The sequence below is a fragment of the Neltuma alba genome, unplaced genomic scaffold (genome assembly GCF_004799145.2).
Source record: "Neltuma alba isolate B1F8T4 unplaced genomic scaffold, ASM479914v2 tig00003075_pilon, whole genome shotgun sequence".
NCBI lineage: Eukaryota > Viridiplantae > Streptophyta > Magnoliopsida > Fabales > Fabaceae > Neltuma > Neltuma alba.
In genome coordinates, this window is record NW_021633131.1 from 1 (window position 1) to 22,939 (window position 22,939).

The 22,939-nt window shown below is 36.6% G+C and overlaps 3 protein-coding genes and 1 pseudogene across 3 annotated transcripts; 1 reads left to right on the forward strand and 3 right to left on the reverse strand.

The window, feature by feature from the left end:
• Positions 1–239: 239 nt before the first annotated feature.
• LOC114740190 (lipase-like) lies at positions 240–3,308 on the forward strand (annotated as a pseudogene).
• A 728-nt stretch (positions 3,309–4,036) lies between these two features.
• Positions 4,037–9,328, reverse strand: LOC114740191 (AP-1 complex subunit mu-2). The gene is made up of 11 exons (XM_028928314.1): positions 8,936–9,328; positions 8,422–8,568; positions 8,258–8,320; positions 7,968–8,144; positions 7,770–7,873; positions 6,339–6,446; positions 6,102–6,198; positions 5,833–5,930; positions 5,539–5,680; positions 5,306–5,428; positions 4,037–4,587 (listed from the first exon to the last, which is right to left on the reverse strand). The coding sequence occupies exons 1-11, from the start codon at positions 9,062–9,064 to the stop codon at positions 4,489–4,491; spliced, it is 1,287 nt and encodes a 428-aa protein (XP_028784147.1). The 5' UTR covers positions 9,065–9,328; the 3' UTR covers positions 4,037–4,488.
• Positions 9,329–11,808: 2,480 nt separating this feature from the next.
• LOC114740195 (lysM domain receptor-like kinase 3) lies at positions 11,809–15,824 on the reverse strand. The gene is made up of 10 exons (XM_028928316.1): positions 15,173–15,824; positions 14,590–14,820; positions 14,363–14,496; positions 14,197–14,286; positions 14,007–14,112; positions 13,591–13,742; positions 12,978–13,075; positions 12,750–12,888; positions 12,401–12,499; positions 11,809–11,973 (listed from the first exon to the last, which is right to left on the reverse strand). Exons 1-10 carry the CDS (start codon positions 15,822–15,824, stop codon positions 11,809–11,811), a joined length of 1,866 nt encoding a protein of 621 aa, XP_028784149.1.
• Positions 15,825–17,297: 1,473 nt separating this feature from the next.
• On the reverse strand, positions 17,298–21,403 carry LOC114740192 (ribose-phosphate pyrophosphokinase 4-like). The gene is made up of 7 exons (XM_028928315.1): positions 20,877–21,403; positions 20,062–20,377; positions 19,821–19,916; positions 19,270–19,338; positions 18,953–19,081; positions 18,007–18,106; positions 17,298–17,683 (listed from the first exon to the last, which is right to left on the reverse strand). The coding sequence occupies exons 1-7, from the start codon at positions 21,272–21,274 to the stop codon at positions 17,550–17,552; spliced, it is 1,242 nt and encodes a 413-aa protein (XP_028784148.1). The 5' UTR covers positions 21,275–21,403; the 3' UTR covers positions 17,298–17,549.
• Positions 21,404–22,939: the final 1,536 nt, after the last annotated feature.

The window sequence follows — 22,939 nt, forward strand, 5'->3', positions numbered from 1 at the left end:
TTGTTTTCTTCAGCTCTGTGGTGCCTACAACCATCCCATTGTCTCAGGGGCAATGATTGGACACGCATCGTTAACCAAGCGAGCATTTTCTTTTCTCCACGCATTTTTTTTCTCTTATTAAATTCAAAAAGTTTATTGCTTTCTCGATGGAATTTTGATTGGTGGTCTGCTTTCCATGTGGCAGAGAACAATAAAAATGTGCAAAATAACCATTTTTCAAAGTTTGAATTTTGAGCGTGAAACGACTATATGAAATCTGTTTCCGACCCGCGTGAGATTTCCTTATTGCTTTACTCTACATGGTAACATTCAAGCTTCGACAACACAAAAGGGGTAATCTATTAGCCTGAGCCCCTGAAGGATTTGAAGCGTTTCTTACCTTCGGCAACAAGGAGCCTTCTTCGTGGTTCTTTTGTCTTCTGGGTTCAAAGAAGGCTCTCTTGTTTGGAAACTTCTTCGTTGTTCTTCATTTGGGGGTTGATTCTGCAAAATGATCAGATTATGGTTAGCTTATCTGCAATTGGTGGAGCTGTTTGTGAGCTCTATCATCCATTTGCTTTATGGATTTTACATTTTCAGCACGGGTGTTGCTGGAGATCTCTCGCAAGCTCTCAGTGATTGCTTTTGCAAGTCTAAGGAGAATATCGAGGTCAAGGAGGAAATGCGAAAAGATAAAAACGATGACCTGCCTCCTATTGTGTTACTACATGGAATTTTCGGGTTTGGCAAAGGGGTAAGTAACGCCTGTTTCCGTTCGTTTCTGTGGTGAACTTCTTTTTCTCTCCAATTAGATGAATCTCATTCCGTTTTCAATTCGCAGAGATTGGGTAGTTTATCGTATTTCGCCGGTGCAGAGAAGAAAGATGAAAGGGTTCTCGTCCCTGATTTGGGATCTCTAACCAGTATCCATGATAGGTGATTGATTGAGGCGTCGAAACTTCCATTATTTTTCTGGTTTTGTTAATGGATTTTCCTTTTAGGTTGGTTGCTTTTGATTTTGTGCTTGTTCGGGAAAGTTCTGAAAGTATTTTGTCTCAGGGCTCGCGAATTGTTCTATTATCTAAAAGGTGGGCAAGTCGATTACGGCGAAGAGCACAGCATTGCTTATGGACACTCGCAGTTTGGACGCATCTACGAACAAGGTTCGAGGATCTGCTTGTTCTGTAGTCTATTATGCTCTTATAGTCCATTTTTCCCCGTTGAATGAAAAAAAATGTCCTGACAATTTGGATGCAGGCCACTATCCTGAGTGGGACGAGGATCATCCTATTCACTTTGTTGGTCACTCAGCTGGAGCACAGGTTGCTCGTGTTTTGCAACAAATGCTTGCTGATAAGGTCAGTCCCAAATTTGCACTGTCATGCTGATGGTCTAATGTGGAAAATGATTTGTTGAAGATTATTTGGCATGTTGTCTCCAGGCATTTAAGGGGTATGAAGACACTTCAGAGAGCTGGGTTTTGAGCATAACGGCCTTATCAGGAGCATTAATGGCACTACAAGAACCTACTTTGACGGCATGCAGTAAGTTCCCATCTGTAGACTAATTTATCCAACTCGGAGGCTCCTCACCTTGTAATTCATGTCATGTATGGGAAAATCGTAGTCATGCTTAATCTGATGCATAAATTATAGCTTACCGTTGACATTGAGGGAGTGATATTATACAGAGCAATCTATTACTGATGTTATCTTATTCACTAGATATGGGGTGATTGGGTTTAGGTAATAAATTGGAACTAGTATATTCCTTCGGTACTTATGAGTTAATGCTCATGCTGCCATTCTGAGCAAACTGGCAACTGTGATCTGATGTCTCAATAATGGAATCTGCATTCAAAAAGACCATATACTTGCTTGCTTCAATTGAATGTCATGAATGTTTTCATTGTTTCTGCACTTCTGCTAATCTTGAGAATTGAGTTTCACTTGTGAACAAACTGTGATTGCTGAAACTGGTGATCTTCAACTTGAGTTTGTTTTAGGCCAGAAGATTGGAAAACATTGAAACCTATTTGTCTGCTGCAAATTTGCCGTATCGGAGCAATAATTTATGATTGGCTGGACATTTCCATGCTAAAGACCTACTACAATTTCGGGTTTGATCACTTCAACATGTCATGGAGGAAGATGGGCATTTCGGGGCTTGTCGATTGCCTCCTGGGGCATGCCGGTCCATTTGCTTCAGGGGATTGGATCCTCCCTGATCTTACAATTCAAGGATCTATAAAACTCAACTACCATCTACACACTTTTCCAAATACTTACTACTTCAGCTATGCTACCAAGCGCACTAGGAAAATCCTAGGTGTCACACTTCCTTCAAGCATTACTGGAATTCACCCATTGCTTTTTATAAGAGTTTTGCAGATGACCCAATGGCGACATCCTTCCGACGTTTCTCCCCCTTACAAGGTTACAGGTATGGTTTTTTCATTTTCTTGAAGCATTAGACATTGTCTCCCTCTGGCCTTTCCCTTGAGCAGCTTCGGGTTGTAACTTGAGTTAAGCTTGACCAATCAACAACTTCCAAATTGGCATTGCAGGGATGAGGACTGGCAGGACAACGATGGAGCCTTAAATACAATATCCATGACCCATCCTCGTTTCCCAATTGAACACCCAAACCGTTTTGTTGAAAAGGATTCAGATTGCGAACCCTTGCAGCCAGGCATCTGGTATGTGATACGCTGCCCTCTTATGAATGGTGTTGACTAACAAGACTTAAGGAACAATAATTTACTGTAATGAAATGTGCAAATTCTTAGAGATATATAGATTCCTTCTGAATATGTTTTGAACTTATCAAAGGCAAATTTTGTTACCGACCACTTTCTACCCGTGCAAATTTTCATGTTGGTGGAACTGAATGGATCATTATATTTGATGAAACAGGTACTACAAGTATGTGGAAGGTGATCACATTCTATTCATTATTAATCGGGAGAGGGCTGGAGTGCAGTTTGATTTGATATATGATGACATTTTTGGACGTTGCCGAAAGCACGCTTTCAGGAAGAAGCTTCCAACATTACCTAATGGAATTCATCATTAGTATAGCGTATGTACTGTTGTTAAACAAATTACAAGAGAAATATGAAAGAAAAAGGCCATTCTTTGCCTTCAGCCCTTCATGATACCCTCTTCACCTTTGTAAATATGAGTTTTCTTTTTATTCTTTTCCCCCTTCTGCCGCTGCCAAGTTCTTTAATTGATAACTTTGTGAGAAGATATCAAACACTTGTTAATAGCGGATGGTGTCGAGTCCTTGGGAAATTTGTATTTCTGCATATTGCACTATTACTTGTATTCTGCATTGAGCAACAACCGTTAATCAACAGAGTGGTCATTCTTGGACGCCTTATCTTGACAGCGATAACTGCCTGCCAGTTTTATTGATGCGGGAATCTCGAATGGTCTGGATCACTAGCACATTGGCTGTATTGAGATTTTAAATTTTACTACTTCTCCTATCCTTAATATAATAACCACTTATCTAAAGAGTTTAAAAACTAAATAAATTAGTTATAACAAAATTTTTATGATTTTCTTGAAATGTTATTACCTCTACTCTTTAATAAAAAACTAACTAATTTAAATAGATCAAAAAAATTTATTAAGTTAGTTATTTATAATAAATAGATATTATTTTTTATATAATATTTTTGTTAATCATGTATTGAGATAGAACTACCATTTATAACATGTGAAACGACGACAACGTCAAATTTTGGAAAAAAAAGGAGACGCAAAATAATTTAAAATTTTTTCTAGAAAAAATGAATGTTAAATATTTTATGTTAATACGCAAAGGAAGCACCATGTAATATTTGATTATATAACAATTTATAAGTTGAACAATTAGCTTGAAAAAAATTGATATTATAAAAAATAAAATAGATTAAAATTTTATTTAAAAATAAAACCAACTGTAACATTTAGGAGTAAATGGGTATTATCATTGGTGTGGCCACAGAACTTGAATCCGAAATCTTACGCTTGGAATACTTCGTTTCTAGAGATCATTGGAGCTTTAATAAAGCTGCAGATATCAATCTTGTTAATACAAAAGCAAAAAATTCTTACAGGTGGAAATCAAATTACATTATGAGGGCAATAGAAAAAGATGAGCAAACTCTGAATACAAAAACGAAAAGGGGGAAAGCATTCTCTCATCATCCAGTACAGATATGGCCAAAAGGACTCAGGAGTTTTGGCTAACAAATTGTGAATTCATCATTTGACATGGACTTTCTAGACAGCTAAAGTGACTTACAAAATGCTGGCAAGACACAAATTACCATGCAGAGAGACAGAGAGAGAGAGGGAGGGAGGGCGATGGTGGCTCAAATAAATTCATCATTTCAGCCGGGCCTCGGACAATTTCTGGTGATTCCCTCTCCTCATCCACCACTCCCAAGTCATTGGTCATAGAAATATGGCATGATTATTTGGTGGGTTTCAAAATAAACAGCCAGGATAAAAGATCTCAAATAAGTCTCAGTTCGTACTCTCCAGCCATTGTAATGTATCTCACCCATGGAAGGGCCTGATACCCACTTTTCTCAATTATCTTCAGGTATCTTACCTGCAAGTATTTAAACATTATCACTATATTGATCAAGCCGGTCAACGTTTCAGTTGTAATCACTACATAAGTCATGAACGATTCCCCAAATAACAGCAACATATCACATTATGTTTAGTTTAGATAGCCTCGTCCCAACTGTGAGAAACCAACCGAACAATCACAGATTTATAGTTCACTACTTCACTCAAGTCTGCAGACCACAGTGATCATAATGACAGTTGGGAAAAGTTTCTGACACCACAAACCATTAGGCAAGTAATAACGAGGCAGAAGATGATGAAAATAGAAAGTTCTCTAATTGACTGTCTATGAATTTCAACGGGATTGCTCCTTTAATTGATGTACATTTCACAGCAAGGGAGCCGTCAGAGTTGTCTGCTGAATCATTTAAGCAGATTAAAAAGAGAAAATTTAAAAATTGGTAGATAGGGAAAGGTTTCATTAATTTGCGGTTGGGATAGAAGTTTTGGACCAAGTTTGTGCACTTGTTGAGTTTTTTGGCCGCATGAGGAAGCTAAGCAAGGAAAACAGGGTGCAGGGAGCAAGGACGAGTTGCTGCAGCACAACATTCTAGCACGGATGAAATATTGGAATCAAAATGTGATCAGACTCAACATAGGGATGCACTGAAGGATGCAGACACTATTTGCAGTATAAAAAAAAAAGGCCTAGCAGTATTATGAATGTAAGAAAATTCATGTCCAAGTATAAATACCTGTATCCCAGAAACAGTAAAATATGGTATCTCAAATTTCACACGAATAGGAGCTTTTCTCTCAGGAGTTGCTTCCTCAGCTGTTATGCTGGGAAGACGAAACTCTGCCCTTAACATGTACTCCTGAAAGCATGAAAGATAAAAATTTTAAACCCAATGATTAGCAATCAAATCGAGGTATTGATATTAGATTTTAAATAAAGGGTAAAATGCCACTCCAAGTCAACATATACCTTGCCTCCGGGAAAGGATCTTATTTTCCAGATCAATGCATCCTTTTCAGGGGCATATGATGCAGATCCCATTGAAGTTCGAACATTTGGATTGGTTGAATCAGCAGGTACAGGCAACTCAATCTCAACGTTTGTGGCAGTGCTGTATAATCAAATTCCACAAATTAAAGAATTTAGGCTAATCTCAAATCTAGAGCCAGAAGCTGTCAGTACATATATTGAAGAGGGGCAATTCTACAATCTACCTAAAAGAACAGGACAAGAAGGGAACAGGGAAAAATGAAATCTCAGTACCTACGTTCCTTGAATTGACTCCTAGCTTTTACCATAATCTCAATCCGGCTTTTCGAATGCCTTTCAACTTGAGCTTCCACCCAAATCAAAGGCTTAACCTGAAACAAGGGGATAAAAAGCAACATTAAGTCTTAAGATTCATTTTCTCTCTGTCAGGCCATCCCCCCCCCCCAAAAAAAAAAAAAACCAAGACACACATGCATGTCTATGTGCAAACAAATATTACCCCTCGAATGGAAAAGAATATATTTCATTTACAGAAGAGGAACCTGTGTACTGAGCCTATATGTCATCAAATCAAATGATCCATCTGGTGGTATGAAGGAAATTGTTCGATCATTTTCAAATCGGGCCAAGCGAACACACCTTAATCAAAATGCCAACACATTTTTCAGAACAAGCATTAATACTAGAGATATTTTATTGCAGAAAGAATATTAATATTTTGTGTTACAAATAATCCACATAGACAGCTTCTGATATACAAGAGACTCAAGGGTACATACTGATGAAATTTAATGTCTTCCAAGTCAATTGCCTTTCCCTTGGTCGCCCTTCCTTGTGCCTCTAATAATACTCTATCATTTAGGCCAAGTTTACACTCAGGCATGCCACTGCAATAGACAAGCCAAAGACGTCATGTTTGAGTTTCTACGAAAACACTCCCTTGCAAAATGTAGGGTAGATTAACAGAACTATCACAGTACACATATCCAGATCATTCCAGATTATAACTGTTGAGAGCCAAATGAACCCCAAAGATTGGGCACGTCTGCAGTATATTAACAGTCTGTAAGCATAATATGCTCCAAACTGCCACTTGCAATTTCGTCCCTCAAAATTATTTTGGACACTTTTATGAAAAAAATTAAAAAACTACATTGGACACAATAGAAACTACTCAAGGTCAACATAGCGATAAAAGCCTAAAGCAGGAAGAGAGAGAGAGAGAGAGAGATCAGCAACTTGTACTGACTAGGAAAACCAACATGATTAGGTGAAGCAATCAATTTGAAGAAACAAACACCATGCTACCAGGGCACAACATCCAGAAGAATCACAGATAAAATTTGCATAAAAAGAAACATTGCTTTAATTCTGCCAAAGCATGTAACATAATTTTTGAACATTCTCCCCGTAAACATTCTATCAGAAAAAAACGAAATCAAGTCCAATCCACTCTAAAAAGTAAATATCGAACTTTCAGTAGTGACTAGCAGAAAAATTGCACCATAAAACCTATCATCTGTGGAGAATATCCCACACATTCCAGCAGTTTGAACTTTTGTAGGAAGGTTAACCAAACCTTTTAGATTAAAAGTTATCTGTATGGATAGTAATTTATTTATTAGCAATAATAACGATTTGCAGCAAATGCATTTGATTGAACGCACGGTGCTTTGTCACCAAGTAATTGAGTTATATGTTACATCTTCTTTTCTTTCCTTCCCTTTCTTTCTTTCTTTCATTTTTTTGGGGAGGGGGTTGTCTAGTTACTGCTAACTATCGTTGCATTGTAGGGTTGCCAAGCAGTTATAGTGTCCCACTCTAGAGATTTTCTTCTCCGCTTGTTAAGGCATTTTCTCAAATTTCAGCCAGGGGTTTCTAACTGTGAACCTTCTTTGGAACGGGGCAGTTTCCTTCCTTCTACATGGACTTACATACTCACAGTTAAGGCATTTTCTCCAGTCAATTATGCCAAGAAATTTTAAATCTCCACTGAGCTGCTGCCTTTTATTTTCCTTTTCCCTTTTGTTTATTTTGTTCTTAAAAGGATTCCTGATCCTACAATTCCTTATCATCCTTCTCCCTCTATAAATTCTTCTTTGGCCATGAAGCTAAGGAAATCATCAACCTATAAAGCCAATAGCTAACCTAGTTTGCTAGCAGCTCATCTCAAGGGCTTGAAACTCAGTTATCAGAAGTAGAAAACAAACCTCAAATATGTTCTCATCTTCAGTGCTCCAACAACATCAGACCTAATTATTTGCCCATTGCTATTGACAAGTATGTTAACACTCTCGACCACATCCAAGAAAACCTGAAAATGAAAAAGGGAAGATGTCAACTGGTGTGCAAGACCATCATATTACCGATCAAAATGGGAATTCTTGCAAAAAGAAAATAATAGACACCTCATTTTTCTTGTAATTTATGCCTTCGCTACGCCAAGACACAGCATTAGTTACAGCCATAGGAGGTCTCTGTGTAACTTCCATTCTATAAGCATCGGTCTTGATAAATTCACTTAGAATCTTTGCCTCGGTATACTGAGGGTAGCCAAAGTCCATAATTTCGTCAAGGAGTTCATACTGCCAATAAGAAAAGTTAAGGGTGATTGTTCATTTGTTTGAGTAAAGGATAGAACTAACTGTATCAATGTAATTAATTAATAGAACTATTAGAAGGTTCCAAGGCATTTTACCACCACAACAAAGTTATCCCTAAGTGATTCCTCTTCCAATTCTTCAAAATAGTGCTTAAACACCTGCCGTAAAGAACAGGATAATTTGAGGGCATCATAGTAGTCGTTTGTGTAAATTCTCAAATCTGGATACTTTTAGAACCATAATTACCGATAATACTCACATCAACTATACGATGTAGGAAGAAAAGAAGGCTAGCGGCATTGCAGTTTTGCCTGGCTGCTATCATGAGGTAGACATTGCTATGCTGTATAAACATGTAGGTCACACCATTATCATATACAACTGGATCTTGAGATTGCGGATCTCCCTGAAGCATTACAAAACGCCAAAGGCAGCTGAACTTAGTTCTCCCATGATATAGAAAGCCATAGAAGTCCATAGCACGGCCAGTAAAGGAAAATTCAGAACAAATTTACATATTCTACAATTCCGCCTCCAGTGATTCAAAATTCACCAGCGCCGTTGAACAACTTAAATCTAAAATTCTTCCAAAAAACATTGAGAAAGAGCTAAACAGAGATCGAGCGTCACCTATGCTAAGTTAAATTTATCCAATGCAAACAAAAAATGCACCTATACATTATGTTTTCACTTCGTTTCCTATAGTTTCTGCAGAAACAAGCAGTGCACTAGAAACTCAAAAGGCATCGATCTATTGGAACACAGGAGCGAACCTCTTTCTCGATGAGCTTGGTGAAGAAGCGCTCGGCCTCGACGGCAGAGACATCGCCCCGGTAGTCGCGCCAAATGAGAACGCGGCCTTTGATGTCAAGAAGGAAGAGAGCAGAGGCTGCCCCTGCCATTGGTAAATGCTTCGTATGGATCCCGAGGACCGGATCCTATTGGATCGGATTGGAATCAGATCGGATCGGCGGTACAGAGACGGAAAGGGAATCAACCAGAGGTAGATCTAGGTTCGAGATATATGTATGTGGAAATGAAATTGGGGAGTCTAGGGCTAAGCCCGCCATGTAAGTGGCAGAGCCATTATTTTAAAGGTTTGCGTTCGAGCTTCTGCAGTTACATACGGGGAAGGCAAATTGCAAGAGCTCCTTGTTTTATTGTCCGAGAACGCTAATGGAGCTGACGATAGTTCGCGGTGTGGATGGTGGTGGCAAATTTTTCTTCGGGTACAAAGAAATTGCAACGACGACGTTTCTAGTAAATTGCAATCCAAAATTTAAAAAAGATAACAACCGCGATCCTATTCCTGTAACATACTCGTGCTTACTATAAAAATTAGTTGATTAATTTAAGTATATTAAGATAATTAATTAAATAAGTTATTTGTAAGTAATAGTTATTATTTTTACTAAAACACTCTTACTACAGAGTGTAATTTGATGAAAAATTTAACATATACAATTATTATAAGAACTATTTAAAAAAAATAAATAAATATGAGAAGCAAAGTAGATTAGGATATCACATTTTAAATCAAATTAAAAATTAAATTAGGTGTTATATTAAAAAATGGAGATACTGTGAGGGTAAAAATACCTTTGGCAGAAAGATATTGATTTTTTTAATATCAATTGTATTTTTACAAATATTATTTAATTTTTTTAAAATTATTTATTTATTTTAACAAGGTTATCGGTTTTTTAAAAAAATTAATTTAATTTTATTTATCATTTCATTTGTGTAATAAAATAATTAGATAATGATAAAATATGCTATATCTCAACTTTAGAGCCAGAAAAATAAAACTTCTTCCCGTCGGACAAACCAGTAATATGGATGGACCTATAGATGCTGATCTGAAATGCTGATGGGCAAACCTTGGGAATATTAATTCTGATAATGAATTTAAAATGCCACATTCTTAGGATGATGGAGATATGAGTATTGTGAGAAATAAATGTGTGCAACCTAAGCGGTTTTTTTTCTTTGCACTTTCCCATCAGCAATTTATTTTTGGGGAAATTGTTATTTTGTAATTACAAGTTTTAAGATAATAAATAACTGTTGTTCACTTATTATTAAATTTATTGATAATTACTTTTTTTATATTTTATTGTAATTTTCTTTTATTTTTTCACCTAAGCAAAACAAACTATCGGCCCACCATGTGACGTGCGGTTATGAAGCCAGCTTGGGATAGGGTTCAAAAACAATTATAAGTACGTTTTTGTGTGAATTGAGATAAAGTTTCTCTCACGTACTCATTTTATATTCTGTAAATCATAATTAAAAAGTTAATTATAAGTTATTCTAAATGGACTCATGACTTATTAAGGGATGCTGGCGTTTTCAAAGTTTTTTGTTTTTGCCCTCTGCTGCTTTCAAAGTCTGAGGAGTAATATCTAACAGACAAGGGTCGGGATTGATTTGCGAGGTAAAAGTTGGATATTGATGAATGGAGACTTCAACGGAACTTTAGTGATCATGGGCTTCACATTCCTTTTTTTACCCGGATGCGTATCTCCGTTTTTTTCCCCTATCGATCCCCACTTTTTCTTTAAAAAACAATCTGACAGGCTTCAGATTTTTTTTTTATTTTTTGTCCTGATATTGATAATGGGAATAAATAGATAATATTAAAAGCATTATTTTTGTAGAATATGTTAACAAATTTCTCTCACCTATCAAATACTAAAACATTAATTATAAGTTTAGTTTATTTATTTACCATTCTATCTTATGGGTATATGAAAAAAGAAATCACACTACCAATGGGTTTGATGTACCGGAATTGACTAGTTTTTCAAATAGAATTGTATTCACAAGACATTAAAAAGAAAGGAATCACATAAAAATCTCTAGCCTAATAAGAACAAGCAAAGAAAACTAGAAAAGATGAGGTCTTCATTCAATACTTATCACAATGATAAGCATGATGCAATTTAAACCATTCAGAATCTAATATGGATGGTTTATATTTAAAATTTTTAATGTATAATTTTTTCAATAGTAAATTTATTTTTTAAAGATACATTAGTTATGATATTATATTTATTTTAAATTCTATATTTATTAAAACAAAAAGTTAATTAACATATATAAAAATTTAAATTCAATTTGAACCATTTAAAATTGATTTGGATGGTCCATATTGCGACGTGCACATCATTGTGATGAGCATGGAATACGCTCCTGAAAAGATGACGATGATGGGGACAATAAAACATTGGTTGGAACAAGAAATCCTCAACCAAATACAGCAGTCTCATTGTATCAATTAATTGGTTAACACAAAAAGGTCTCAAGTTAGTGACAACTGGCAAAAAAAAGGCCTCCGGCTCAAGTGTTTGCTGCTGATCTTGGAGTTGGAGAGAAGGACGTACTGCTGTTGAAGTCATTAAGAAGACTCAGTGAAACACACCTCCATTCCACTGACACTGTATCTGCCTATTTTCCCCATGATGTGGAACTGTCATGAGTCCTTCATTTGAGAGGTTTCATATTTGTTGAAAACTGTGAATAATTTTCATATATAATCCTAATAAATACAAGAGGATCCTAACCATACTGTGTGATTATATGAACATATATAATGGCTTCAAAAGTGAGGTGAAATTTAAGTTTGGGAGAGAGAGGGAAGTGATCATCTTCCAGTAAATACGCCGCTAAAGACTTCACTGTTTCCACCTAATGATGCTTCCCATTCTGTGGAGGACATCAAAATCTGTGACAAAATCAACACAATCTCCCTCATTTCTGGCCTCTCTGTTGGTTCCTCACGCAAGCATCTTTCAGCTACTTCTATCATCTGCAACATTCACTTTCGCGTTAGAGGCAACCATACGCTAAGTTCAAATTCTTTCATGTCTAAGATCCTTTGAAGTTGAGAATTTGTGAGGCTGAAGTTGAATGCAAAGTACTGGTACTTTATGTAAAATACTAATACCTTGCATCTAACTTCATTAACTTCACCTTCAGAAGATATATTCTCACCGGTGCATGCATAATAATATATCTATAATATCGTTGAAATAAGAAAGGCAGTAAAAAGGGGAATTGAATCTCCAGAATTACAATATGAAAGAGACTAGAACAAAATCTTAGAAGTCTCCATTTTCATTTTCTGCATCATTGATTGTTAGCTATTTTTCCAAACAGAACTGAAGAGGCCCACAGATATAAGACTGAAAGTGAGCATTATATATGTGTATGCATGAACCAAGATTGAATCTAACCTTGAAGACATCCTCCACAGGATAGGTATCTCGAAGGTTTTTGTCTATGATATCCTCTAAAGCACTCTCTGGGTCATTAGCTTCAAATACTTTATTGATCTGAATGTTAAAGAACAGAAAAACAAAAAGAGAAGAGAAGAGGAAAGTTTAGCTTTCCATCTGAAGTCAATAATAAAATGGACGCACCAGAATATTAAGTTACACTTTCAAAGTTAAGTTTGTGTGGAATGAATGTAATTTCACCCATATATCATGTAATAGGTATGAACACAAATGAAGTATGCAAGGGGTACCGCTGTTGGATTAGACTAAATATAGACTCCAGTGCCAAAAGTGGAGTCTGACTTACGACAGAAATGAGCGATCTCATTCTGCAGGTTTCTTGGCTGTCACGAAATAGAGCAGGTTTCCCTGTTACTAGCTCTGCTAGAACTACTCCAAATGCAAAAACGTCGGTTTTTGAGGTCAGCTGAAGCTCCTTCACAGATCTGAAAATATATATAATCATGAATATCAGAAGAAAAATCAACAAAGCCTAATTATAATTTATTATACATGATGCTGACGTAAAACTTACTCCGGGGGAAGGTAGCCTGGTGTTCCAACAAGCCTTGTTGCTATAAAATCATCATCGTTTGTTCGTTCTACCAGCTTTACTAGTCCAAAATCTGCAATCTATGTATCAAAATTAATGAAGTGAACTATGAAGTACACATAATTGATTCAATGTTAGTTTCACAACTTAGTTTTAAAAACAAATGAAATAATTGATGATTCTCCGAACGGGAGTTACTTCTGACAACCTTACCTAGTTTCATTACTTTTCAGAAGAAGCAATAGTAGATTTGAAGAGACAACTGGATATGCGATGTCATATAAATACCAAGTATGCGGTTAGATCAGACTACCATGCCTTGTACACATGTATCGACACAATGTACGTAAAATTAAGTATAATTCAGAAGGGGATATTTCAGATAGAACTAAGAGTTTCTTTGGCTCACACAATGGAATGAAACGAAAAATGGAACAGAATGAAAAGAAAAATAATAGAAGTTACTGTTGAATAATAATGACAGGGGTATGATAGATGTTTCATATCTTGGTATGTGTGCTACGAAAAACAGAATCTTTTTCCATATGTTATACAAAATGGGACTTAAGAATGAAAGAACTCAAGTGATGAGTACCTTGGCTCTGAGTTTATTGTCGAGAAGAATATTGCTAGTCTTGATATCTCGGTGCACATGCCGTGCTTTTGTGTAATCATGTATGTACTCAAGACCTTTTGCAGCATCCAGAGCAATCTGTGCTCTAACAGTCCATGAAAGAGGTTCATGACCTGTTCCAGTACCATTCTTAAAGTTATAGATACAAATATATATATATATATATATATATAAACTTTGGTTTCTTCTCTGTATTTGCAATAATAAAGTGCACCTGAAATAAAAATTAAGTTAGGATTATGGCCTTCGTGGTGTTACTGGTCTTGCAACTTTATCCATTTTGACAGTAAAACCCTTCTTGGCCTATTTTTTTGTATCTAAAGAGGTCTCTTAGGTATTTGTTGCAGGCAAAGAAATCTTGAACTAAATTAATATACCTTTTAGAAATGGATCGTGAAGATGGTCACTGAGAGATCCTTTTGAAACATACTCATACACTAAATAGAGGTTATCTTCTCCACTGGCATATCCCAATAGCTCCACCTGCAACAGAAGTTACGTCTGCAATTAATCAAATCAAGTCCTAGAAACTGCATTGAAGATCCTTTCACTGGAGACATTCCTTACAATGTTGATATGATGGATCCTGCATAAGACCTTCAGTTCTGCATAGAACTCTTTGGATTTACTAGACCTCATCTCTTTTATAGCAACCTCCTGAAAGTTAAATTTGCCATTAGATATGCCTGCGTTTTGATCAGGATCACTATAATTTTGATGAGATTGTACGTACCTTATCTCCTAAAATTCCAAAATACACAGTCCCATATCCGCCCTTTCCTATTATTTTACCTTCTTTGTTTATGGCCTCCTCAATCTCCTCAAGATAAAATGTTACTGGTCTTTCTGAGTCAATTGATGTTACTTCTGCACCGACATTAATTGCCATGATTCAGTCTCTCCCCACATTGGATTGTAAAATTTGTTCGTCAGAAATCATCATAAATAGCTATTATTTACCTTCTATAGTTTCTATATGAAACTGATGGTTCTTTAAGGAAAGAGTTCTATTGGAAATCGATCGTTTAGAAAATGCTTTTGAAGTTGATCTTTTCGATACAGCTTTTGCATCTTCATTGCTGGTTTCAGTGGCTCTTTTTCTCCATCGAATGAGAATGGTTATTGTGATAGCAGAAAGTAATGCCACACCCGCCAAGACACCAATGATAATGGAACGCTTTCGTTTCTTTCCTGGTAAAAGGGGAAGAAAACCAAAGCAGAAAGAAAAGTATTAACGTCAGAAGTACCAGCACATACAAATTCTTTTCTAGGACTTAACCAAAAACAGCACATTATCTTCTGAAGTTGAAAGGTTGAAGTAGATATTGAAAATTCGTGTCGTCTTATTACCAGGGGTATTATTTGATATATAAGCCCGCAAAATGTTCATCTCATGGTGTTCTTAGATCTTAAAAACAACTCTAGACGTTGTTTTCCTGAATAAATAACTATAGCTGCATTAAATTTTTTTTTGAGTACTTCAAAACTTCCATCAAATATAATCACATAAGTAGAAGATAACAAGTAAAACTAGATTACTTACCACTTCCTTTTGAAGATGGAATCCCATTGAGCTCCTTAGGAACATATAACACCCAACCCACATCTATGAATGAAGGCCTATTAGCTAAAACTCCATTCATGTTCTGAATGCCAGTAAGCGTAGCTGATAGCAAATTGGCGATTTCTGCTGTTGTATCATTCTGCTGGACCGTATATGTCACAATGATTTGAGAATCACTTTCTGTACATCCACAGGGAAGATGTATTGTTAAGTTTTCACCTGTGGTCAGATTATCAGTAGGAGACCAGGCTTGTCCGCTGTAATAGAAGTTTGAGATATTCATATATGTCTCATCTTGCTGCACTGTGTATGTTGTGTCAAAGAAATATCCCCTAAGGTTTGTGACGGCTTTACAAGAACAAGGGACAGTTATGAGATAGTCTTGATTGGCCCCCCTTGTTATTGGTTGGATTTGGGATGAATTAACAGAGTAAAGAGAGGCTATGTCTTCTATGTCAAGACCTTGGTTTATGTGGTAGAGTAAGGCATTACATGTGTTGATTTTCGCAGAGCATTTAAAATGGACTACATAAGATGCTTTGATGGAAGTCTGAAAGGAAAAAACTGTAACAAATAAAGTGGCCAGCAGAGGGAGATGAGTTAGAGGAGGAAGGAGATTAAAGGAAGCCATGGTTGTGGTGGTCATGAAACTTTCCTTGTGAAGAAAAGAGGGAAGAGAGAGAAGAGATAAAGAGGGAAAGCAATAAACAATCTTTAAAGAGCAAGTTCTGTGCTTGTCATAACTTTGTAGTTGGTTCCTTGAAGAAACAGAAATATTTTAGCTCATGAAGATTGATATTTTCTGTGACCCATCTTCTCATATGTTCTCATAAAATGAATAAATTAATAATTCTATATCAAGTCAACCAGTTGTTTCCCTTGAATCGTTAAGATGTTACTGTGGTTTCCTAGTCAATTAGTGCTTGGTATTCACAATATTGGCCGCCTCTTATCTGTAATTATAAGGAGGGTTGGGGCACTGGCATCCTCTGTGGGATCTCCGACGGCAATACACGCCAAATCAAGTACAGTTAATGAATGAACATTAATGTTATATGGTGCTATCATTGGTCATTCATTACGTGTATTTTCCCATATAACTTCTGTTTTTTAGTTCGGTATTTAGTACCACTTTAATAGGATGCTATCAGGTTTAATGTAATAAGAGAGAGGAAGCCTGGTTTCCTTTTCTTTAATACACTGCCATGCTTCTTCGTTCAAATGACAAAGAAAATCTTTCCTCTTTGGCCAAAAATATAAAATCTATTTTAGAAGGACGATATTTAATTTCACTCAACTTGGGACGATGCAGCTTGACTGTCATGAACCAACCACGCAATTTAATCGAACCTTGTAGCTTTTGAAAGGTGTTTGCGATCATTTTAAGGTGGCTTCTCACCACGCATTGCCACGTGCCAACTTTTGGTGTCATTGAGATTGACATTAACATTGCCTATGACCTATTCCGTTTTATTGTGACCCCTAACTTGGCTCCTTCTCAATCTAACATGGCTCCACTATATCAGAAGGAGACAAGTTTTAATGTGTGAGGCATCAAAGGTTAAAATAAAGCATGAAGGAGCTTATCAAAAGCTAAACCATCCGTGGGTGAAACCCAAAGTCCAAACCAACCATATGAGAGAGCGTGAAATGAAAAGTCTTTCCGTTAAAAAGAAAAAGATATACTATGAAATGAGAACTGGTTTTGACATTATATAACGACATTTTCATGCCGGCTGAGGCCTAGACTTGCAGTGATAATGACTGCAGCCGGCTGCTCACTAGTTGCATAACTGTCAACAAGCATTTGATAATGAAGGGTAAGATTTTTTTTTTTTTTTCAAAACCTCAACCATGCGTGCATGACTAAGCAAATACTCAAAAAAAAAAAATGCGGCCATAAGAATGTTCTTGCCTCTTTGTGGGTGTGTGTAGTATTTTTACAACTTTCTAGGAGATAGTCTTGTGGAACATCTTAATGACTAGGCAATACTGTTCTGTCTTAAAATAAATCAAATCTTAATTAGATCCCACGTTCCTTCCTTTCTCAAAGCAACATAGATTTTTCCATGAAAAAGAGAGGAACAGGCTTGGGACAGAACTATTAACTCGAAAAAAAAGGTACATTTTATTTATAATACTAAACATTCACAACAAGTTATTTAATTTTGGAGTCAAATTATGGCTCAGAAACAAGTTATTTTGATCACATTGCTCTAAGCAGGAGTTCTTGGCAGTATTTTATTCCCTTGCAAATATCTTTAACTAAAAGCCGCACACTAAATGGCTCAACTTAAACCGTCACTACCAAAGGGAGGTCTACTCTCTTGTCCATTTCATTTGTGCCTGAATGCTATCATATTTGAAGACTGGCTGCTATAGAGCCTGCAAGGCTGAGAATCTCAAAGGGTGGCTTATTCATGACATCCTTCACGGTCAAGGGGCATGAATCTGTGATCCAGAAGTACGCGAATGCCGTCTCAGGATGTCCTGTATCAAATAAAAAATAAGAATTCAAACAAGAACGTGGAAGGAAAGTGTAGTCTGGATGTCATTTAAATAACTAACATCACATTCAACAGCCATGACAGAAAACGTGGAAACTGTCAACATAACACAGTCAAAGGACAAGCTCGACAGAAGGTACTAAGAATTAGCTGAAAGTCAGCACAAGTTGATAAATTAGTATTAAATTCACAAATATTTTGAAATTTGAAATTTGAAATGTATTATTTTCCTCCTAAGCAAGAAAAGAAGAGGCAATGAACAAGGCTTAAAGGGCTAATAATTGAGGTGAGTAAAGCAAGCACTACCTCCATTATCATGTTGAAAGCGTGCCCATGATTTATTTGGGAAAATGCCATGAGTCACATAAGCACTGATCTTCTTTGCTCCATGAGCTGCCAAGACTTTCTGAAAGATGACAAATTTTGCCAGTTGTTAGATTCATGTTATGCAATTTAAGCTTTAAGTAAAACCCCCCGCTTTCCTTTGTCTTCTATCCTTTAAAAAAAAGTTAAAAAAAAAAAAAGGAAAGGAAAGGAAAGAAAGAAAGCAATGAAGACAAACTTTTAAGTAAGCAGGGTTAAGAAGCAGCCCATCCTCGTCACACAGGGCAAACATTAATGATCCCTTTTGTAAGCCCTAATTCTTCCTGTTGAGGCAAAGTAGTTACCAGTTTCTTCCAAAGATGCTTTACAGTTTCAGATTATAAATGCGGATCAAGCATTATGACTTTCTCAGCAGCAGGTTAAGTTAGAGCTGGAAATGAATGATCAAAACAATGGAGGAATGAAACTCAAACCACACAAGGTCTCGCCCGTCATATAGGAAAACATATATGCCCATCAAACCCTCCAGGTCCATATGAAAGAGGCCTACGCAAAGGAATAGGGCAGCCATGGATTGATTCATGCTAAACCTAAGTTAAAATTCAAGATCATGTGATTGAATTTTCCATGCCACCAATTAGTGTTTGAACAGGAAATTTTATTTCTTCATGCCTTCATGAGCAAGTTTACCCACAAAAAAAAAAAAAATCTGTATCAACTTCTGTTTCTTTACTTTTCAGAGATCCGAAGTAGAAAAGGAACAGTTTGAATTATTCTCTCAATCTGATTTCTGTTTCAATTAAAACAAATCTGGCTTGCCTTGGAAAGTACTCAATGTAGATGTGCTTTTTTACACTGGTGCAGGAACAAACATCTTTGGATAGACAAATTAAACCGCATAAAATGGCAAAACATATCATGTCTATACCTGGCATTCAATCAGAGTGCCACCTGATTGAACCAAGTCATCTACAATTACAACATGCCGACCCTTAGGATCTCCCTCCTTGATGCGAACTATCCGTTGATCTCCCTCCCGAACTTTTGCACAGACTATCTGTGTATAATGTTAAGGATGTTAAAGAGCTATCTGTATAACCAAAAGATGCATGCAGAATAGATGGAAGCATCACTGCAGGTTATGTATGTTTACACCACCGGCTCCTATATAAGTGCTGGCAAAATATTATATTGATCACTTTTCCTGTATTTGGGCAACACTATCACAAGAATTGTATAGAATACCGTTGGAAAATGCTGCAGTTGCTTATGAAATCGTTTCCAAGCACCATCATCAGGAAAAGCAATTGCTATCTGAAAAATAAATTAAAATTAAACATTACTGAATCAGATATATCTAAAAATATAATTATCCACATTCAAATCAATCTCTGTAAAAGACCTGTTTGATTTTCCACATAGCTCATAGATGATTATTCTAGAATCAAATTGACGTGTGCAATGTAAGCATGGGGCTTTCTTGAAAAAAAAGAAAAGAAAAGGTAACGACAATGGGATCTCAATTTTGAAAAATAATAGAAAAGGACAAGCACTATTAAATAACAATAATAACAAGATCACGAACAATTGCCTATTGTTTTTTAACAGCATTCCCTTTCCCTCAGCTTTCTCTTCTACCAAACTTGGCCTAACATGAAAGAAATTTTATTACTTTCAGATGCCAATGGGCAGTAATAAGTAGTACTTTCCAATAGAAGAGTATGCAGGGAAAAGTTAAACATGTACAGGAAACACAGCACAGAAAACAAAGAACTGGATATAAGTGTAAGTCTAACATTATCAGAATCAGGGAGATCCTGAAGCCTTCTTTTAAGCAACGGTATGCCACTCTCAAAGCATGGTAAGATGTTATCACCAAAGTAGAACCTCTCCTGTATTGCAACAAATAAGCAAATGACTATAGTCAAGATTTTGGTGAGAAAACAAGGAACAAAGATAAGGAACAATGTATGGTATTGCCAATCCAATAATTACTTAGAAAAAGCATTCTTCAAATAATAGACACGAATGATGAACCTGCAGAGCGTGAATGTCGAAAGTCACTAAGCTAGTGGGTCCTCCTCTTGAAATCGGTATGTTTGATAAAAGCCTAGCCAAAGTAAACGCTGTAGCAATATCTCCTTCATCCTCCATACGCTCAGAAGTGCCCGTAGGGAAAAATGGAAGGACAAGGGTAAATGATGCAACAAATAGTTTCGGTAATGCATATATGACAGGGATCTGTTCAAAAATTACTGCTGGTGAACTAAATGAAGCCAGAAAAGCTACATGCTGTCCGCGAATGCCTTGGGCATTAGGTATGAATATGTTGGGGAAGCCATCAGGAAATTTCCTAAAATGTGTTAGCCATAAAGAGTATTTCAGTGACAAAGTCTCCCTCGAACTCACTAGGCACAGTGTAAACAAGCTAGAATGAAGACAATAACATTTCAATAACAATTCCAGTGAATTAAAAATCTCCGAAATGCACCAAAGGAAACATAACTTTCCTGAATAAGTTAAAATCGACAATGGTAAACCATACTCTTCAACACACCAATGTACGTCCCAAATTCTCCTTAGGGACAGCGACAACCGGGTGAAATATTAGTAATGGCATTGAACCTTCTAAACGAATCTATAGATATCTCCTAACGGTTCTTTTAAGTTCCCCAATTGACACATACGAAATTCAGCACAAAATTATAACCAGCAAGGAAGCTTATACGGACAACTCTTGGAGCCATTTTTGGCCTAATGGACATAAATTGACCAGCTAATTCACTCAAATTTCATTACAAACTAAGAAGTAGGTGTATCGTAAATGAATCGAAATAAAAAAGAAAGTCAACCCCCAGCTGATGTTCCGAAGTTCAATGGCGTCAACCTCAGCGGCGATTTTCTGCGCCAGCGTCTTCGTTTCATCGCAGTAAAACAAAGACACCTTTTTGGAATTCCTCGTGGGATTCTGTGAAGCGACATTAGCGGCAGAGACTGAGACCGTCGAAGAAGAAGAGGAGTTACTCTGGATCGAATCCTTCATTTCCGACACGTGCTCAATTGTCCAGCTATGATGGGGTTCGAAGCATCTGATCTCACACCTACAGATGCGATTGTTCTTGAAGGCTTTGACTGGTTCTGGTTTAGGGAGGACCAAAGAGTAAATGGGTTTAAGAGATTTGGAAAAGTGGGTGAAGCTGCTCGGATTTGAGGATAACGAGTACGACGGAGACGGCGGAGTGGCCGCCATTTCAGGTGATCACAGGCTCTTCAGGTGGCTCTACGGTATTCGCTATTTGTTACACGTGCATGATCCATCCCAACGCAATATTGTTCCTCAGACCGTTTGGTTCAATTCCATTACAGGCATGCAATGGTAAGTAGGATTACATCACCAAAATATGAATGTTTGGTAATATGAATGTTTGGTTGCTTTTTAGTGTGGTAATAGGATTTACCATGGTAATGTAGATTACCAAAATTTTGATAATACCCATTCGTACCTCCCCCATGTGAATACTCGTTACCATCCTATTGCATATTTTAAAAAGTCTCATTTGCCCTTCAATTTACTTTCCCTTGTCATTTTTCCTTTCACCTCCCTTACTCGTTGTCTTCCCGTGCTTCACCCACACCGTTGCCACCTTCCTCCTTCCTCATCCAATACCTTTGTAGATCAGATATTGGCAAAGCCAATCTCAAATCAAAGCCAATAGAGCCCAATGATGTTTGTCTTTAACTACTCCTTTGTGAACTCATCTCAACTCATCTCAATCGTTCTTCTTCTTCTACCTTCCCTCGCACTTGCCCTCCTTCACCGTCATTCCTTTTCACTGCAACATTAGATTGAATTTTTTTTAGATCTTAACTAATTTTTTCTATTTAGTCTCGCAGCTTGTTTTAATCAAGTTTCATCAATAGTATTTTAATTCAGAAGCCACTTTGATTTTATTTTGGAGCCCTTTCTTTTCAGTTTCCACCATAGCAACCATCATAGACGGTGCTGGTTCTTTCCTTTCCATCAACAGCTTCTCCAGCATTCCCTCTTGCTATTGTTCATTATTTGTTTCTTTGATTTTAGTTGGTTGAAGTTGGTTTTGGCTAAGGAGGGAGAAGATGACGAATGGGCAGAAGAAAGTTGTGCATTTGCCAAGGAGCTTCACTGATTTTTCAGATCTGATGAATTTATGAAAATTTAAGAAGGGAATGTTTGAACAAAGAAGAGAGAAGATTTTTTTTCTACAAGAGGGGCAAAATTATAATTTCACAGTGTTTTATATTTTAAATAATACATATCATTCTTTTAAGTTTTATAACTTACCAAACATGTTTATGGTAATAAAGATTACATTACCATTTACTGCATTGCATTGCATTGCAGCTTAATATGGTCGTGTAGTTGAACCAAACGGGCTCTCAGTCTTCTCTTCACAGAGATCTCTCTTTTGGGGTCAGGTGGCACTCTGGCAGACATTGACACGTTTCAAACAATACTGCAAAAACTGCAACTTCGGGCATCCTCCCTGTTATGAGAACGGGAAAATGTATTTACCCGATTTGGCATCCAAGAAACGACTAAATTTTTCACACGGGCGATATTGAAAGGAGGAATTGCAATTAGTTAGTTCCAAGGGAAGTTACTGTGTGAAAAATGACAAAGCATTTATGCTCCTTGTTAAGATTTTTTAGTAATTAAATTCTGAATCATCTCATAGTAATTCTTCCAATGTTAAAATTTGTCGTATGATATGGTATACACTCAGAAAAAAAATTGATACTCTTTCCGTTCTTAATATGAGACCTATTTAACTAATTTAATTAAATTAAAAAAATTAAGTAAGATAGTTAATTATAAGAAATGTGACATACTAGGTAAGTTAGTTAATTATAAAAAATGTGATACATTTTTTCTAAA

What these genes read in the sequence shown, in the direction of transcription:
- LOC114740191 (XM_028928314.1), bottom strand. Translation starts at nt 9,064, where the DNA reads ATGGCAGGGGCAGCCTCTGCTCTCTTCCTTCTTGACATCAAAGGCCGC. An exon ending in GGGATAACTTTGTTGTGGTG is followed by an intron (nt 8,145 to 8,257) that starts GTAAAATGCCTT and finishes TCTTATTGGCAG; the next exon opens with TATGAACTCCTTGACGAAAT. An exon ending in AGTCAATTCAAGGAACGTAG is followed by an intron (nt 5,681 to 5,832) that starts GTACTGAGATTT and finishes TTGATTATACAG; the next exon opens with CACTGCCACAAACGTTGAGA.
- LOC114740192 (XM_028928315.1), bottom strand. Translation starts at nt 21,274, where the DNA reads ATGGCGGCCACTCCGCCGTCTCCGTCGTACTCGTTATCCTCAAATCCG. An exon ending in ATCTCCCTGATTCTGATAAT is followed by an intron (nt 19,339 to 19,820) that starts GTTAGACTTACA and finishes TTTATTTTTCAG; the next exon opens with ATAGCAATTGCTTTTCCTGA. An exon ending in GCACTCTGATTGAATGCCAG is followed by an intron (nt 18,107 to 18,952) that starts GTATAGACATGA and finishes GTCATCTTTCAG; the next exon opens with AAAGTCTTGGCAGCTCATGG.
- LOC114740195 (XM_028928316.1), bottom strand. Translation starts at nt 15,824, where the DNA reads ATGGCTTCCTTTAATCTCCTTCCTCCTCTAACTCATCTCCCTCTGCTG. An exon ending in TCATATAGAAACTATAGAAG is followed by an intron (nt 14,497 to 14,589) that starts GTAAATAATAGC and finishes ATGTCGGTGCAG; the next exon opens with AAGTAACATCAATTGACTCA. An exon ending in CTGTGGAGGATGTCTTCAAG is followed by an intron (nt 11,974 to 12,400) that starts GTTAGATTCAAT and finishes TGAATGTTGCAG; the next exon opens with ATGATAGAAGTAGCTGAAAG.